The sequence below is a fragment of the Amphimedon queenslandica genome, unplaced genomic scaffold, assembly GCF_000090795.2.
Source record: "Amphimedon queenslandica unplaced genomic scaffold, v1.1 AMPQUscaffold_13470, whole genome shotgun sequence".
NCBI classification, from domain to species: domain Eukaryota; kingdom Metazoa; phylum Porifera; class Demospongiae; order Haplosclerida; family Niphatidae; genus Amphimedon; species Amphimedon queenslandica.
Genome location: NW_003546294.1, coordinates 274,405 through 287,754, shown reverse-complemented (window position 1 = coordinate 287,754; position 13,350 = coordinate 274,405). Strand labels below are relative to the sequence as shown.

The 13,350-nt window shown below is 36.5% G+C and overlaps 3 protein-coding genes across 3 annotated transcripts; 1 reads left to right on the top strand and 2 right to left on the bottom strand.

Moving 5' to 3' along the window:
• Positions 1-2,369: 2,369 nt before the first annotated feature.
• On the bottom strand, positions 2,370-6,043 carry LOC105312151 (uncharacterized). Its single transcript, XM_011404566.2, has 7 exons — positions 5,339-6,043; positions 4,944-5,094; positions 3,480-3,598; positions 3,239-3,392; positions 2,860-3,026; positions 2,706-2,805; positions 2,370-2,657 (listed from the first exon to the last, which is right to left on the bottom strand). The coding sequence occupies exons 1-7, from the start codon at positions 6,026-6,028 to the stop codon at positions 2,542-2,544; spliced, it is 1,497 nt and encodes a 498-aa protein (XP_011402868.1). The 5' UTR covers positions 6,029-6,043; the 3' UTR covers positions 2,370-2,541.
• A 67-nt stretch (positions 6,044-6,110) lies between these two features.
• On the top strand, positions 6,111-11,760 carry LOC100641080 (transmembrane protein 245-like). Its single transcript, XM_019994588.1, has 10 exons — positions 6,111-6,853; positions 7,129-8,171; positions 10,251-10,341; positions 10,416-10,499; positions 10,550-10,672; positions 10,785-10,895; positions 10,951-11,096; positions 11,145-11,245; positions 11,295-11,469; positions 11,539-11,760. The coding sequence occupies exons 1-10, from the start codon at positions 6,242-6,244 to the stop codon at positions 11,669-11,671; spliced, it is 2,619 nt and encodes an 872-aa protein (XP_019850147.1). The 5' UTR covers positions 6,111-6,241; the 3' UTR covers positions 11,672-11,760.
• LOC109580952 (cell wall integrity and stress response component 2-like) lies at positions 11,643-13,344 on the bottom strand. The gene is made up of 5 exons (XM_019994589.1): positions 13,269-13,344; positions 13,140-13,219; positions 12,849-13,084; positions 12,684-12,797; positions 11,643-12,614 (listed from the first exon to the last, which is right to left on the bottom strand). Exons 1-5 carry the CDS (start codon positions 13,296-13,298, stop codon positions 11,947-11,949), a joined length of 1,128 nt encoding a protein of 375 aa, XP_019850148.1. The 5' UTR covers positions 13,299-13,344; the 3' UTR covers positions 11,643-11,946.
• Between the last annotated feature and the right edge of the window lie 6 nt (positions 13,345-13,350).

Sequence of the window (13,350 nt, the reverse complement as noted above, 5' to 3'; positions counted from 1 at the left end):
GGACATAAAGGGTATACTATAGTGCAGTTATCATAATTTCCTATCCAGCCATGTATGTCCTTCTTTGTCACAGTAGCATTCACACCAATACAGTTTGTAGTAGCAGCTTTGATAGACTCCTCACACTCACAAACATGTGATATAGGTGACAGGTAAGTACCAGTTAAGCAAGGATCAATGTCAACATCAATAGTCAGTGGATGCTGAAAAAAATTTGTCTGAAAGTTGCCTATAGTAACATTTACTGTGACTTTATTGGTGGTATTTTCTTGAACTTTAATTTCGTGAGTCAAATTAGTGCAAACTGCATGTGAATTGTAGTTATTAGGGCGTGCTTGACTATCACTAGAAACACTGATAATACCAGTAGTTGCATTGTCATTCTGACCTATCACAACCACAGAAAATTTAATGCTGTCCCCTGGTATAGCTGATACCAACAAGCTTTTCTGGTTACAGTTTGGAACTCCAGCAGTACAAAAACACACTCCACGTGGATCAGAAGATATTATGGAAAAAGTGTCTTCTTGATTGAAAAAAGTACTAATCTCACTGAAATTAGCTTGTATGCATACACTAGTGTCTCCACCATATAGGACTGCACCAGCAACTCCGGCAGTATTGCTTTCAAAATGTAAATGTTTTTCAGTTGGATTTGCATCATCAAGTTCGTAAAAGCAAGGATTAATGACAAGATTACTTTCACTAAAAATGAATTCAGTTGTACTGAAAAGTAGAACAATTTGTTCCACATTAATAGCTCCACCTTTTTCCTCAGCATGATTGCCAATAAAATTTACCAAAGAGCCAGGAGTAAAAAACAAAAAAGATGTAGATATCATGACAATACCACCACCAATTTCAGCAGAATTATTTATAAAATTATTGACTCCATAAAATGTGGTGTAGGTGTTAAAAATTCCAAGTCCACTTCCCTCATTGTTACTAAAGGTGCAATTAATAATGGATAAATTCTTACCATTAGAGAAGCCAGCAGTAGCAGAAATAGAAGGATTGAGACCAAAGACATCAGCAAAAGTACGATTAAGAACATTGCTGTCAAAAGTCACATTGTCTAGTATTACATCAAAAGTTCCTTGACTGCTTGGATTTCGATCTGCAGCTATCAATAAAGCAGTACCAATAATCCCTGCATTACTGGTAAAAGACGAATAACCAAGATAAAATAGGCCAGAGAGGGAACTATACCATAATACTATCAATCCATTGCCCTGATGATTTGACAAAGAACAGTTCACAATGGATATAGATGGCACATGCTCTTTTAAAGATGTTTCATTTTGAGATAATATAACTCCACTTAGACTTCCTGCAGATTGAAGAGCAGTGATACTTAGATCATATTTATCAGTCACACTGTATATAAAGATGTTTAAAAAGGTATTATTGGCAACATAAATGGACTCTAAATGAATATTAAGAAGATTCTCAACCTCAATAAGACTGATGTATAAACCAATGAAATGATCATCAGTAATGTCACAGTGATGCATCACAAAGTTCAATGCACTGTTAGAGATGCTGCTGGCTTGTGCTGAGCGATACATCACGGCAACAGAAGCTGACTCATTGTAACTGCTATATCGGTTGTTAAAATGAAAAGAAGACATAGAGATTGAAATATTCAATGAATCACTAAGTGCCAATGCAGCACCAGGACTATCTTGTATTGAAACGTAATGGATATTAGCATTTAAAACATTAAACATAACCAATGCACTTTCAGAAAAATCCATCAATGACACAACTCTTTTACCACAGTTTCTGACTGCTATATTTTGAAACTGCACATTATTACAGAATTCAAATGTTATGGCAACATTTTCAGCTACACAACGTATTACGACTGGGGGATCCAATAGGCCATTTTCTCTTGGCATTCCATGAAATGTTATGTTGCTACTTACAGAAATATTTATAGAGTTATTTAAGAAATGATTACCAGGAAGAAATTCGAAAATTGTATCCTCGTATGCAAATGATTTATGAGATACAGCAAAGTACTCATTTAGAGTGTAACAGTCACCACCATTGACAGGACATTGTGACTGGTCTCCATTAGGATGGACATAGAATACCTTCTGTCCTGATGTGAAGGAGAAACAAACAGCCGTAGCACTAAGAAAAAGGATGCCAATGAAAGACATTGTAAACTGTGCTTACTCTGGCAGTAATGATCAGTTTTGATTGCAAAATAGTGCCATATTAATTGGCATAGCTAAAAAAGGGCGTGGCATAGATTTGAATTTAGAGTCAATTATCTATGAACCCTCAATAGTGCTGCCTATTGAACTTTTTAGCAGTCCATACTGCAGGACTTTATCTGCAAATGTAGTGTTTTTTTCCACTTGTCTTTAATAAATACAATACTAACAAATGGTGACAAAGAGGTCATTACAATATCAGTATATTAACTATTCAATTAGTGTAATATAGGATTAAGTCAATCTTTCTTAAATATTATAGGCTTCTGCACATTATACATGTAGTTATATAATAATCCTTGAGAACAGTCAGCCATTATTGAGTAAATGATGTGGCATCAGCAACAACGTGATCAGGCAACTCAAAATCACTGGAATCATCTTTAACCTCTTGCATGTCAATAAGAGAAGAATAGGAGACTTCATCAGACACTACATACAACAATCAAAACATGATTCATGCAACTATTAATAGCTAACCTGTAGATGTTTCTACTAGTGCAGCATCATGAAGAGGTGTAGTAACAATCAACTGAGTCTGTGAAGCTGTTGGGGTCAATGATACAGATATACCAGTAACCTATAGAGACAATGTACCACTATACAGTACACGTAATAGTTCATCCATGCCTACCTGATGGTAGTCTTGATCTAGCATCCATGATGGTAGACCAACAGGAGGCTGTGAGGTTGATGGTTGGCCTTCAATACGTTCCCTACGAGCATTAGCTGATACTCCTGGCCCTGGCTTACGGGCTCTCTCATAACGAACATCCAACTTGTTCAGGAACATGTTCAAAACTAAAAATTGCAAAAAAATCCATTAGAAAAACTAGATTTACTTTTAGTTATAATTATATAGTTACATTATAAATACTGACTCTTTAAAGCAATGAATTACGTGTACATTGCCAAAGACTATAATTTTTCCCCAAAAGGTAGCTACAATTTTACTTTTTTGCATGTAAAAAATTCTTGTACATATACATACACATACATAGAGACAGACTTACATTCTGATCTCCATATGAGACGATGGGTAATAATCTTATCTCCACCAGTATCACCATCTTCAGCATCAGACTCTTCAGTCATACAAGCAGGATTAACATAATGCCAATACTTGGCCTCTGACTCCCTAACAAACTTCTTGCGCCTATCATAAGACTAACAAAATATGTACATAATAATACAGCAAACATAAGATAGCCTGATTCAGTATTGCTCAAGTGTTTATTAGTGCTAAATGATTACCCTTTGCTGACGTGCTCTATATTTCCTCCTCTTCTTCTGCTCGGCAGCTTTCTCTTGTCTATCTGGCAGTTCTTCAATACCAATCCTCCTCCTTGACTCATAGTAACGATGAACTGCACCTAAAAATAATTACGTAATTCTTGTAGCTAACATGTCCAGAGACATAATCAGAAAGTTTGAGCTTTTTCTAACAAATAATTATTTTGAAGTTATGAGCATTTTAAAAAATGAACCAATTTTCTTTAGAAAGCAAAGGCCATTTTTCGGAAATTTTTCAGAGCAATTTTTGGAAAAAACTTAACTTGGGCTATAAGCCCAAGTTTTTTTCCGAAAAATGGCTCCAAAATCACCACAAATTTTTATTAGATTTTCTGATACATACTGATACCCTTATGCTGTGTAGAAAGTTTGAGCTGATTCCGACTTCAATTTTTCAAGTTATGACCATTTTAAAAAGTGCCAAAATTCTGAAAAGTACCCAAGGCTATAGCCCATGGTTTTTTCAAAAAATGGCTCCAAAATCACCACAAATTTTTATTACATTTTCTGATACATACTGATGTCCTTATGCTGTGTAGAAAGTTTGAGCTGATTCCAACTTCAATTTTCCAAGTTACAGCCATTTTATAAAAATGGCAAAATTCTGAAAAATACCCAAGGCTATAAGCCCATGGTTTTTTCAAAAAATGGCTCCAAAATCACCACAAATTTTTATTACATTTTCTGATACATACTGATGTCCTTATGCTGTGTAGAAAGTTTGAGCTGATTCCAACTTCAATTTTCCAAGCTACAGCCATTTTATGAAAATGGCAAAATTCTGAAAAATACCCAAGGCTATAGCCCATGGTTTTTTCAAAAAATGGCTCCAAAATCACCACAAATTTTTATTACATTTTCTGATACATACTGATGTCCTTATGCTGTGTAGAAAGTTTGAGCTGATTCCAACTTCAATTTTCCAAGTTACAGCCATTTTATGAAAATGGCAAAATTCTGAAAAATACCCAAGGCTATAGCCCATGGTTTTTCCAAAAAATGGCTCAAAAATCACTCAGAATTTTTATTACATATTCTGAAACATATTTATGTCCTTATGTTGTGTAGAAAGTTTAAGCTGTTTCCAACAAATAATTTTCAAGTTATGGCCATTTTAAAAACAAGTCAATTTTTAAAAAGCAAAGGCTACTGTATATAGCCTATGTTTTTTTTCAAATGTACCTTAGTCTACCATAGCATAATAGAAGAGTAAAATTATTAAGGATGAAATTTTTGTATTATTTCAAGATTCACAAAATTTGCATAAAAATTCTTGGCCACAAAAAATTTACATGTGGAGAAAAATAACTAATGACACAGAGTTTTCTATTTCAAAATAATTATTGTTACAAATACAAAGTCAGTATGTTGTACTGAATACATAACAGTGATAACACAGTATACAATGTACACAAAGGCGCTTACGTTTAATGTCTTTGACATTATAGATCCCACCACTGTCAGTATAGACTTGATCAATAAGAGCATCGGTAACATGCTGGTTTGCTGGACTCAGAAACCGCTCGTCAATCTTGAAATTGAGACTCAAAGAATTGTAAGTTGAACGAACTTTACTCTATTGAAAAATTGAAAAAAAAAACAAATACAATGGCCACAAGTTCCTTAAAACAGCTAAAATTTGGCAATCACAAGCTACCTAGTACTACAATGTACAAAATTTTCATGGATTTCATGCTTTTCAAAATCATCAGAAAATAAAATCCACAAAAATTGATCAAATATAGTAGAAAAAATTAAAATACAAAATAAATTTTGGGCCACAAAATTTTCCCACTATGGTCCCTTGTACCATTACTTACACAAAGTTCCCGTGGTAGTTTCTTCTTGGAGTCACTCCCAGGAGGACTGCTGCTTGGTAACTGGAGCTGCTGTGATGGGCGGAGTTGAGATGGAGTGATGGGTGTAACTGCAGCTGCAGCCGCGGCAGCAACAACTGCTGCATTCTTAGCTGCTTCCTCCTGTGCCTTCTGCTGTATGAGGGAATTCAGTGTACGTTCAATAGCGTCCAATCGTTGATTGATAGCTTCAGTCTGTTGGGCTAACTGCAATTGACACTGAAACTGTTCTAAGGCCTGCTGCTGAGCGTTTAGTATCTCAGTCAAACTACAAGAAGAGGCCAGGCTCAATAAAGCAGATGAAGACCGATCATTAGCCAGAGCAGAGGCGGCAGAGCCATTGTCAGGGACGGATATACTGGCACCTACACTTGGTATGCTAGAAGCTGGTACGGGTTGAGTGACAGAGATGGGATCGGTGACTGAAACATGGTCGGTCACAGGGACTGGGTCTGTAGCATCACTGGTAGTAACCTGTAGTGTCTCGGCCACGCTGTGGGGTATGGGATCAGTAACAGGAGATGAGGCGGACATGTCCAGAACTAGAACGGAGAAGAAAGGCAAAGGTACACAGGGATCTACTGGTGAAAAGGGCGCTACAAGATCACGTGATCCAGAATTTGTCACTTCGCGCCAGAAATTACGGATATTCATGATCGCTCTTACCTCCGTATCATGTTTCGGATTCTACCGTGCACATCCGATTTGATTTGTGGGTGTGGCATTTATTTAACTCCTCCCACATCCAGCTCCTCCCCTATCCTGCATGCAACTGTCAATCACTGACGATCAGTCAGTGTGTTGTTTTGTTGAGTGGGAGAGTGGGTCATAGATTAGAGACAATAGTATCGTCAGTAGGATTATATTATGTCTATGAATGATGAAGATGGCTTGTCTTTCAGGAGGAAGCAGTTCGTTTCTGGGCGGAGCATATCCATGGCAACAGTGCAAGCCCAAGTCACATTAGCTCAGAGTCTGAGGAACTTGTTTCAAGCAGCACGTGATCCTCATACAGATTCACCAGACTCATTATCTGTTGAGGACATATGGCTCCAGTCTGTCTACAATGCTGTTGTTCTTCTAATGGTTGGTGTGTTCGTATGCATACTGGTTGCTGTGTATTTCATACTCGAGCCATTTCTTCATCCTCTGTTATGGGCAGTGATAATTGGAGCATTCTTGTTCCCTTTCAAACATACTGGGACTACGTTTATCGAGTCGTGGCTTGACAACTTATATCAACACGATGTCCCATTGGTTGCTGGTGTGTTCGTCTCCCCAGTCTATTTCTTACATGATGCAGTCATTAAAATCGAGAACCTCATTTTCTATTATTGGAAAGTCATGGGCCTCCTTACCCTATCAGCTATTTTATTTTATTGCGATACAAGATACTATTTTCTTTATTACACATTGTCACTGATCTTCAATGCTCTTAATCAAATGGATATGATTCTCTCTTATACGAAACCCTTGCAGGTAATTAATAATTATTACTGAAGTCAAGAGTGGATAATTTAATATAACATTTCCATTATTACACAAACCTGTACTGAAAAAAATACATGTAATTTTGTGAGTCCTTAAAAATACAGCTAAAACTTTTTACAGTTTGGAATTATGTATGGAATTATGCATCATTTAATCATTCTGATGTATGCTATTTTAAAATGCTCATGTTCTGAAAATACCAGCTCAAACTTTCTACATGGCATAGAATTTATTTATTTTTTTTGATCTTTTTTCTTTTATAGATATTAATAATCTTGACTGGTCTACCCATATCTTTCTGGTCTATTAGCTACATACAGAGGCATGAACCACCGTTAGCCGTCCAGTTTATAATAGTGACTATATGGTATCTGCTACTAGTGAATATAGCTACAGTAGTATTAGGAGCATTAGGAGTACCTTTTGTTACTGTCCTCTTTCTTATTGCTGGCCTTGGTTTGTTTTTAAAATGGAAGAATAAGATAAAGATGCCTACGAAGCAAGATGGCCGACGTAAAAGTGTATTTGTTGATGCTTACGATATGATACAAGAGAGTATAGTTCATCGTATGCAACGAGACTCGTTTGATTGTGAAAAAGAAGAACAGCCCAAAGGGGTTACAGTTCTTACAAGTGATGATGATGATGATAATGATGATGGTAGAGAACTCAAGAGAAAATCTACAGTTCGCTTCAAGTCACAGAGTTTCGATCCTTCGGATAGTTTACTAGGAGAAGATGAAGGAGCATCACAAAAGAAATCTTCTTCATTTGATTCATGGTCTAATCCATCCATTAATAGCGGGTTGATGGAACAGATACCAGAAGGACATATCAAAGGCCAAACTAATGCTAGTAATAGTATTTTCTTGGTTCTCATAACACTATGTATGCTCCTCATTATTTTGCATCATCCTTGGCTACTGTTGCTAATGACTCCATTGGTTGTTGTATGGTGTGTGAAGAAGTTGGCACAACTTGCATCAATAGAATACTTGTGCCAAGTTGGCTCTACATATTGGACAATTTTTAAAAACTGGTGCTTTACACATCAAGAAAAATTGTTCCCAGAGCCCGTTCCAACATTACTGCAGCTATGTAAAGACATTGATGGTTTGGCTCTTCTCTTTTTAAAGAAGACAGCTGGTTCTTTTGTTAGTGCTCTCATAATTATTGGCTTATTGTTAGGATCAGTTGCTCTGTCGGCATTTCTCATCTTTCAAATACAACTTGAGATAACTCATTCAGTTGGTTTAGCTACTCAAGTATTGAACACTTCAATTGAGCAAAGCCCATTCATCCGCAGGTACATATTTACACAGTTATTTTATCATACTACAGGAGATTGCACTACAGCTATTTGCATAGACCTTGCAAACTGCCAAGTAGGTGGTAATGTCACTAATGTGACCACACAATGCAAAACACACCTCAATTTATACAGTCCCCTTTGAAGTTTATAGATTGGTTTATGAATTGGTTTGCAAGGCCTGTGCAATTTGCTGTATCTTTGCAACAAGAGTAGAATTGGAAATCTGCCTTACCTTCCTTATAAGAGAGTAACAGCTACTTAATAATAAATCACCCACTTAACAAAATAAAACAACTAAAACCCTTGTTGCAAGGATTATGCAATCTCCTGTAACATGTTCATGTATAGCACTTACATGTACATGTAACTATTATGTATCAAAATTTTTGAGACCTGTAAATTTTTTGAAAATAATTTTGGGAAATTAGTTTGCTCGATTTTGATGGATTTTATTTTTACAAATTTTCAAGGGATTGATTTATTGAGTTACACAGGTGGAATTTGCCCATAGACTAGCAGAGACTTTGGCTCAATTAGTAACTTAAAAATTTTATTGGAATCAGCCCAAACTTGCAACACAGCATAAGAACATTTATGTGTATCAGAAAAAATTATTAAAGTAGAGAAGTCTCTCCTAGTCATTTTGGCTATACTATATATAAAGGTGAATTTACAATATTACGCTAGTCCTGACGTACGTTGACGCTGGAATAGAATCTGGTTTTATTCCAGCGGAAAGCATGCGTCAAAAGGTCAAATCGCCCACGCTTTTGATTAAAAATTGACGGTACGCTGGCCTAATGTCATATTGTAAATCCGCCTTTACAGGGACTTTGACTCGATTTTTTGAGCAATTCATAAGAATTCAGTTTTATCAGAATCAGCTCAAAATTTTCATATACATGTAACACAAAAACATGTACATGTACATATGTGTTACAAAAAATTATTCTAGTGATTTTTAATGCCGCATATACTGTAGTATAATATTATGATGTTTTGTCAAATTTTGAGCTACTTTAAAATTCACTGAATGAACACTACACCAAAATTATGAACCATGCAGTTAATAATAATACAAACATGTACTTTTATACATAGCCAGTCTGATTATCTTATTACCGTAATTCTTCTAAAAATTCACCACAGTCACTTTTGATAAATAAATTTTGAAAACGAATAATTAGAGTAAACTAAGCCTCTATGGCCAACTAGCAATCAATTATGACGAAATAGGAGGCACTAAGATGCATTATTGGACAAGATATAAGTCTGTCGATGCTTCTTTGTTGCTTGACTAATACAATCTGAATCTTGAACTTAGGCCTACTAATGGCAGTCATCTGTCCAGCGGAGTGCTGCTCGAGGCATCACTGTGAGTTAGACATGGTTTTCGACCCCTTCCAGCACAGGTCCATGTGTTATAATGCTGTCAAGTGTCGAAATTGGAGGGAAATGGCGAAATTAGAAGAGCTTTTATCATACATGTAATTTACAAAATGAATAATTAGAATTAATTTTGAAATAAAAGTGCTTAAAAATTATTTATTTTTGAAATTAGAGGTGCGAAATTTTAGAAGAATTACGGTACATGCCAATTTGTGATTAGTGGCTTATTATAAACAGGCTATACTGCGCTTTTTGGACACACTAGTAGTAGCTTTCATGTGTGTGCATAGTTTTTGGTATCGCAGTATACATCTGTTATGATTTGTACTCTGTTACTGTTGGGTTAGTGACATTAAGAAACCTCTTTATAATTATTGACACCTTTGATGTCCTCTAAAAGTACACACGGTCAATGCTAATGAGTATTTGATGTCACTTTAAGTGGATTTTAAACTGTTATTCGCTTGATACGTGCATCATCATCTCGCTCCGTTCCTCCTGTGTAGTCATTGTTTGTACAGCTGCAGAAGAATGTTCAATACACGTACATTCATTCATATTCACAATTGGATAGTTCACATATATGTGCTGTGTGAAAAGAGAGTGGGATGCCAATGTAATTCTTGTTTAGTGTTTATACTGCTGATTCAATTAGACGCTGCTATCTACATGTATTTTTATCAGTCTTCTAGGACAAGGTGAAGTTGTCCATACTCACTTGGAACAGTTTGCAGACAAAGGCTTTCATTATGGGAGGGAGTATCTGGCAAGCAAAGTTTGTCAATAGATTATAGTTACATGTATATTATACATGTGCATGTATATTACATGTATACTTGTACATTATAGATACATGGGTTGGTAGCTGATCCAGCAACGGAAGAGAGTATTTTAAAACTTTATGACAAAATGTATCATGTGTATGTGTTTCAGGTAACTCGTGATGTAGTGTGAATAGATTTATTATGTAAGTGAATTTGTAGAATTCGACAGATAAGGATTCTGTGATCCAGTCCATGAGAGACGATAGCATTGTTGTAGATGATGCGCGTATTTTTAATCAGGTCAAAAATTTTGTTTCTGAGAATATAGAAACCATCCTATCAGTGAGTGACTCTCGACTAATAATTTATACTAATTTGTCAATGGTATAGAAGCCATGATATCAGTGTTCAAGTATCATGATGGATGATTTGGAATGTTTTATTTATGTTACAGATATTGAAATCACTGTGGTCCTTGCTCTCTGCCAATGTCACTGTTGGTCTAACGTTAATGACATCACTAATGTCAGTGGTTTTTAGTGGTGGGACGTTACTTTTAAACTTTGTGAGATATCAAATTCCTTTTAAATCTTATTATTTCCATTTTGTATATTGTACAGGTTATATTCATAACCACGTTATTTTATTTGTTGTGCTATTCGGAGGATCAGTATTTGCCCATCAGTTGGGTCCTTAGTACTCTCCCTAGTTTTGTGACTGCCTCTGATAGCAATAATTATGCTGACATCTTTACACGGGTCATTCAGTAAGTGATATAGTCTGTATCATTATGAGCCATAACTTCCTTTTGTAGAAGCGTGCTTTATGCTAGTTTAAGACGTGCTTGCTTTTACGGCCTGTATACATGGCTGATTCTCTCCATCTTTGGTATCGATATAATCTTCCTACCATCAGGTGAGAATAACAAGTGTCCTTATTATCATTATTCCTCATTCATGGACAGTTTTTGCTGCACTGGCTGGTGCTGTTCCATTTGTTGGTCCATACTGGGTTGGGCTGGTTGCTGTACTGAAGCTATGGCTTGTGGAGGAATCAATACTACAGGCATTGATTGCCTTGGGGCTCTTCCTGTTTCCTCCATTTATGGTCGACTCACTCATCAACAGTCAGATAGAAGGGTAATTTAATGCACGTACAAGTGCGTGTGTTTGTGGTTATTATCATTTTCTCCTTTTATGTCCTGATAGGAGCCATCCCTTCTTGACTGGGCTAGCTATTGCTGGTGGGGTATATTTTGCTGGTCTGGAAGGAGCAATATTTGGGCCCATTCTCCTTTGTTGTCTCTTGTTTGTGGTCAATTTAGTAACGGAACGTTTATAACTTTGAACAATAATACAAAATAATAATTATTAGAACAAAAATTTTAATTACCATTATGAATTATGACAGACATTCAAGTGATTAAGAGCTAAAAACTATAGAATGGGGAGCTGGCTAAAATCGAATAATTTAATAACAAAAAACATTTTACACAATAGCAAACAAAAAAATAGTGCAGAAAAATTTTTTTGTAAAATGTTGTGATTAACATGATGTGGTGTTTAATAACCTATTGTACAGTAGTTGGATGTAGCGTGAGCAATGGAGCGAGTCACTTAAAATTTAATATTATCAAGATCAAGTGAATTAGTCTTAGCGTGATGAAAAGGGGGTGCTACCATCCTGTTTGGCGTGACCATTGGCATGATCATTGGGTACTCTCTAGATATTTGTCGTCCTATCATGTTGTGTCCGTATTTCTCGTACTCTGGATTAGGAACAGGCTCGTCCACATGGAATGTTGTTCTCAAGTTATTTCCCATTGGACTACCAGCAATCGGACTACCAGCCACAGGATGATGAGCCCCGTTGGGTAGGAATTGTCCGCCATGACTCATAGAGCGATTGTGTCTTCTGCCACTACCAGTGTTAGTGTATTTAGTGAGGACTGGAGAATCTGTTATTTTTGGAGTAGGGTTAAGTTTACTCAATGGTGGGGTAGTAGATCTCACAGGCACTTTACAATAGTCATGTGCATTGTTCTTTGGAGGGTAGTCTGGTTTAGTTGGCCCCAATTCATAAGATCCTTTTTCTCCATCATCATCCCAATGACAGCGACGATTACGCGAGAGGAACTTGCCCCAGCAGAACCTGTTCTTGTTCCTTATAAGAGCAAACAACAGGACGCCGACCACTATACCAACCGTCAGTCCACCAGCACCAGCAACTATAGTCCACGTGTGTTCTTCAATACTTGCATCATTAACCGTACCTACTGTTGGCTCTGTACAGGAAGGGGAAACACAAATTCAATAAGGATACATTGATATCACATCCTTATATAGTCTATTACCTGTAGTGATGGTAGCTACATATGATGACGAAGATGATGATGGTGCTATACTTGAACTAACAGTAGAAGATGAGAGAGTGGTGCTTGACGATGAAGTTACAGTCTGTACAGTGTCTATATGGTTACACAGGTCATTGATAAGGAATACTTAACGTCATAACTTACTCATGACACTGGTCCCCGAAGAACTGATGGCACTTGAGTCAACTGTTGATAGTGTCACTATTGTAGGTGATGGACTAACAGTTGTTGTATGATGAGCAACAGGACAATTGCTACTATCACCATTAACAATGTCTTGTAGTAATGAACCACTCCCTCCTACACTAGTGATGGTTGACACACACTTTCCTCCTTCCACATGATATGCACAGTAAGGATCACGTGAACTAATACACTCACTGTTATATAAATTATTATAATTAATTGAATCCTTTATTATCAATTGCATCTTACCTGCATGTTGGATACAGTCTCTCACAATCATCCAATGGTACAACATACAAACCTTCAGATGTACTCAGATACACTGAACTCTATTGAACCGTAAACACATTACCATGACAAGTAATAAACGATTCTTACATTAGCTTCAGTTTTGTACAATTCCATCATTCCAACAACTTGTCCCTCTCCATTCTCTGTATTACGCTCCAGTTCTACATTT

Excerpts from the sequence above, each read along its gene's own strand:
- LOC105312151 (XM_011404566.2), bottom strand. The coding sequence starts at position 6,028 with ATGAATATCCGTAATTTCTGGCGCGAAGTGACAAATTCTGGATCACGT. Across the intron at positions 3,027-3,238 it reads TCTCATATGGAGATCAGAAT|TTTTGAACATGTTCCTGAAC; the intron begins GTAAGTCTGTCT and ends TGCAATTTTTAG. Across the intron at positions 2,658-2,705 it reads ACTAGTAGAAACATCTACAG|TGTCTGATGAAGTCTCCTAT; the intron begins GTTAGCTATTAA and ends TGTTGTATGTAG.
- LOC100641080 (XM_019994588.1), top strand. The coding sequence starts at position 6,242 with ATGTCTATGAATGATGAAGATGGCTTGTCTTTCAGGAGGAAGCAGTTC. Across the intron at positions 11,097-11,144 it reads ATCTTTACACGGGTCATTCA|AAGCGTGCTTTATGCTAGTT; the intron begins GTAAGTGATATA and ends TTCCTTTTGTAG. Across the intron at positions 11,246-11,294 it reads TATAATCTTCCTACCATCAG|TTTTTGCTGCACTGGCTGGT; the intron begins GTGAGAATAACA and ends ATTCATGGACAG.
- LOC109580952 (XM_019994589.1), bottom strand. The coding sequence starts at position 13,298 with ATGATGGAATTGTACAAAACTGAAGCTAAT. Across the intron at positions 13,220-13,268 it reads TGTACAAAACTGAAGCTAAT|AGTTCAGTGTATCTGAGTAC; the intron begins GTAAGAATCGTT and ends ACGGTTCAATAG. Across the intron at positions 12,615-12,683 it reads TGTAGCTACCATCACTACAG|AGCCAACAGTAGGTACGGTT; the intron begins GTAATAGACTAT and ends CTTCCTGTACAG.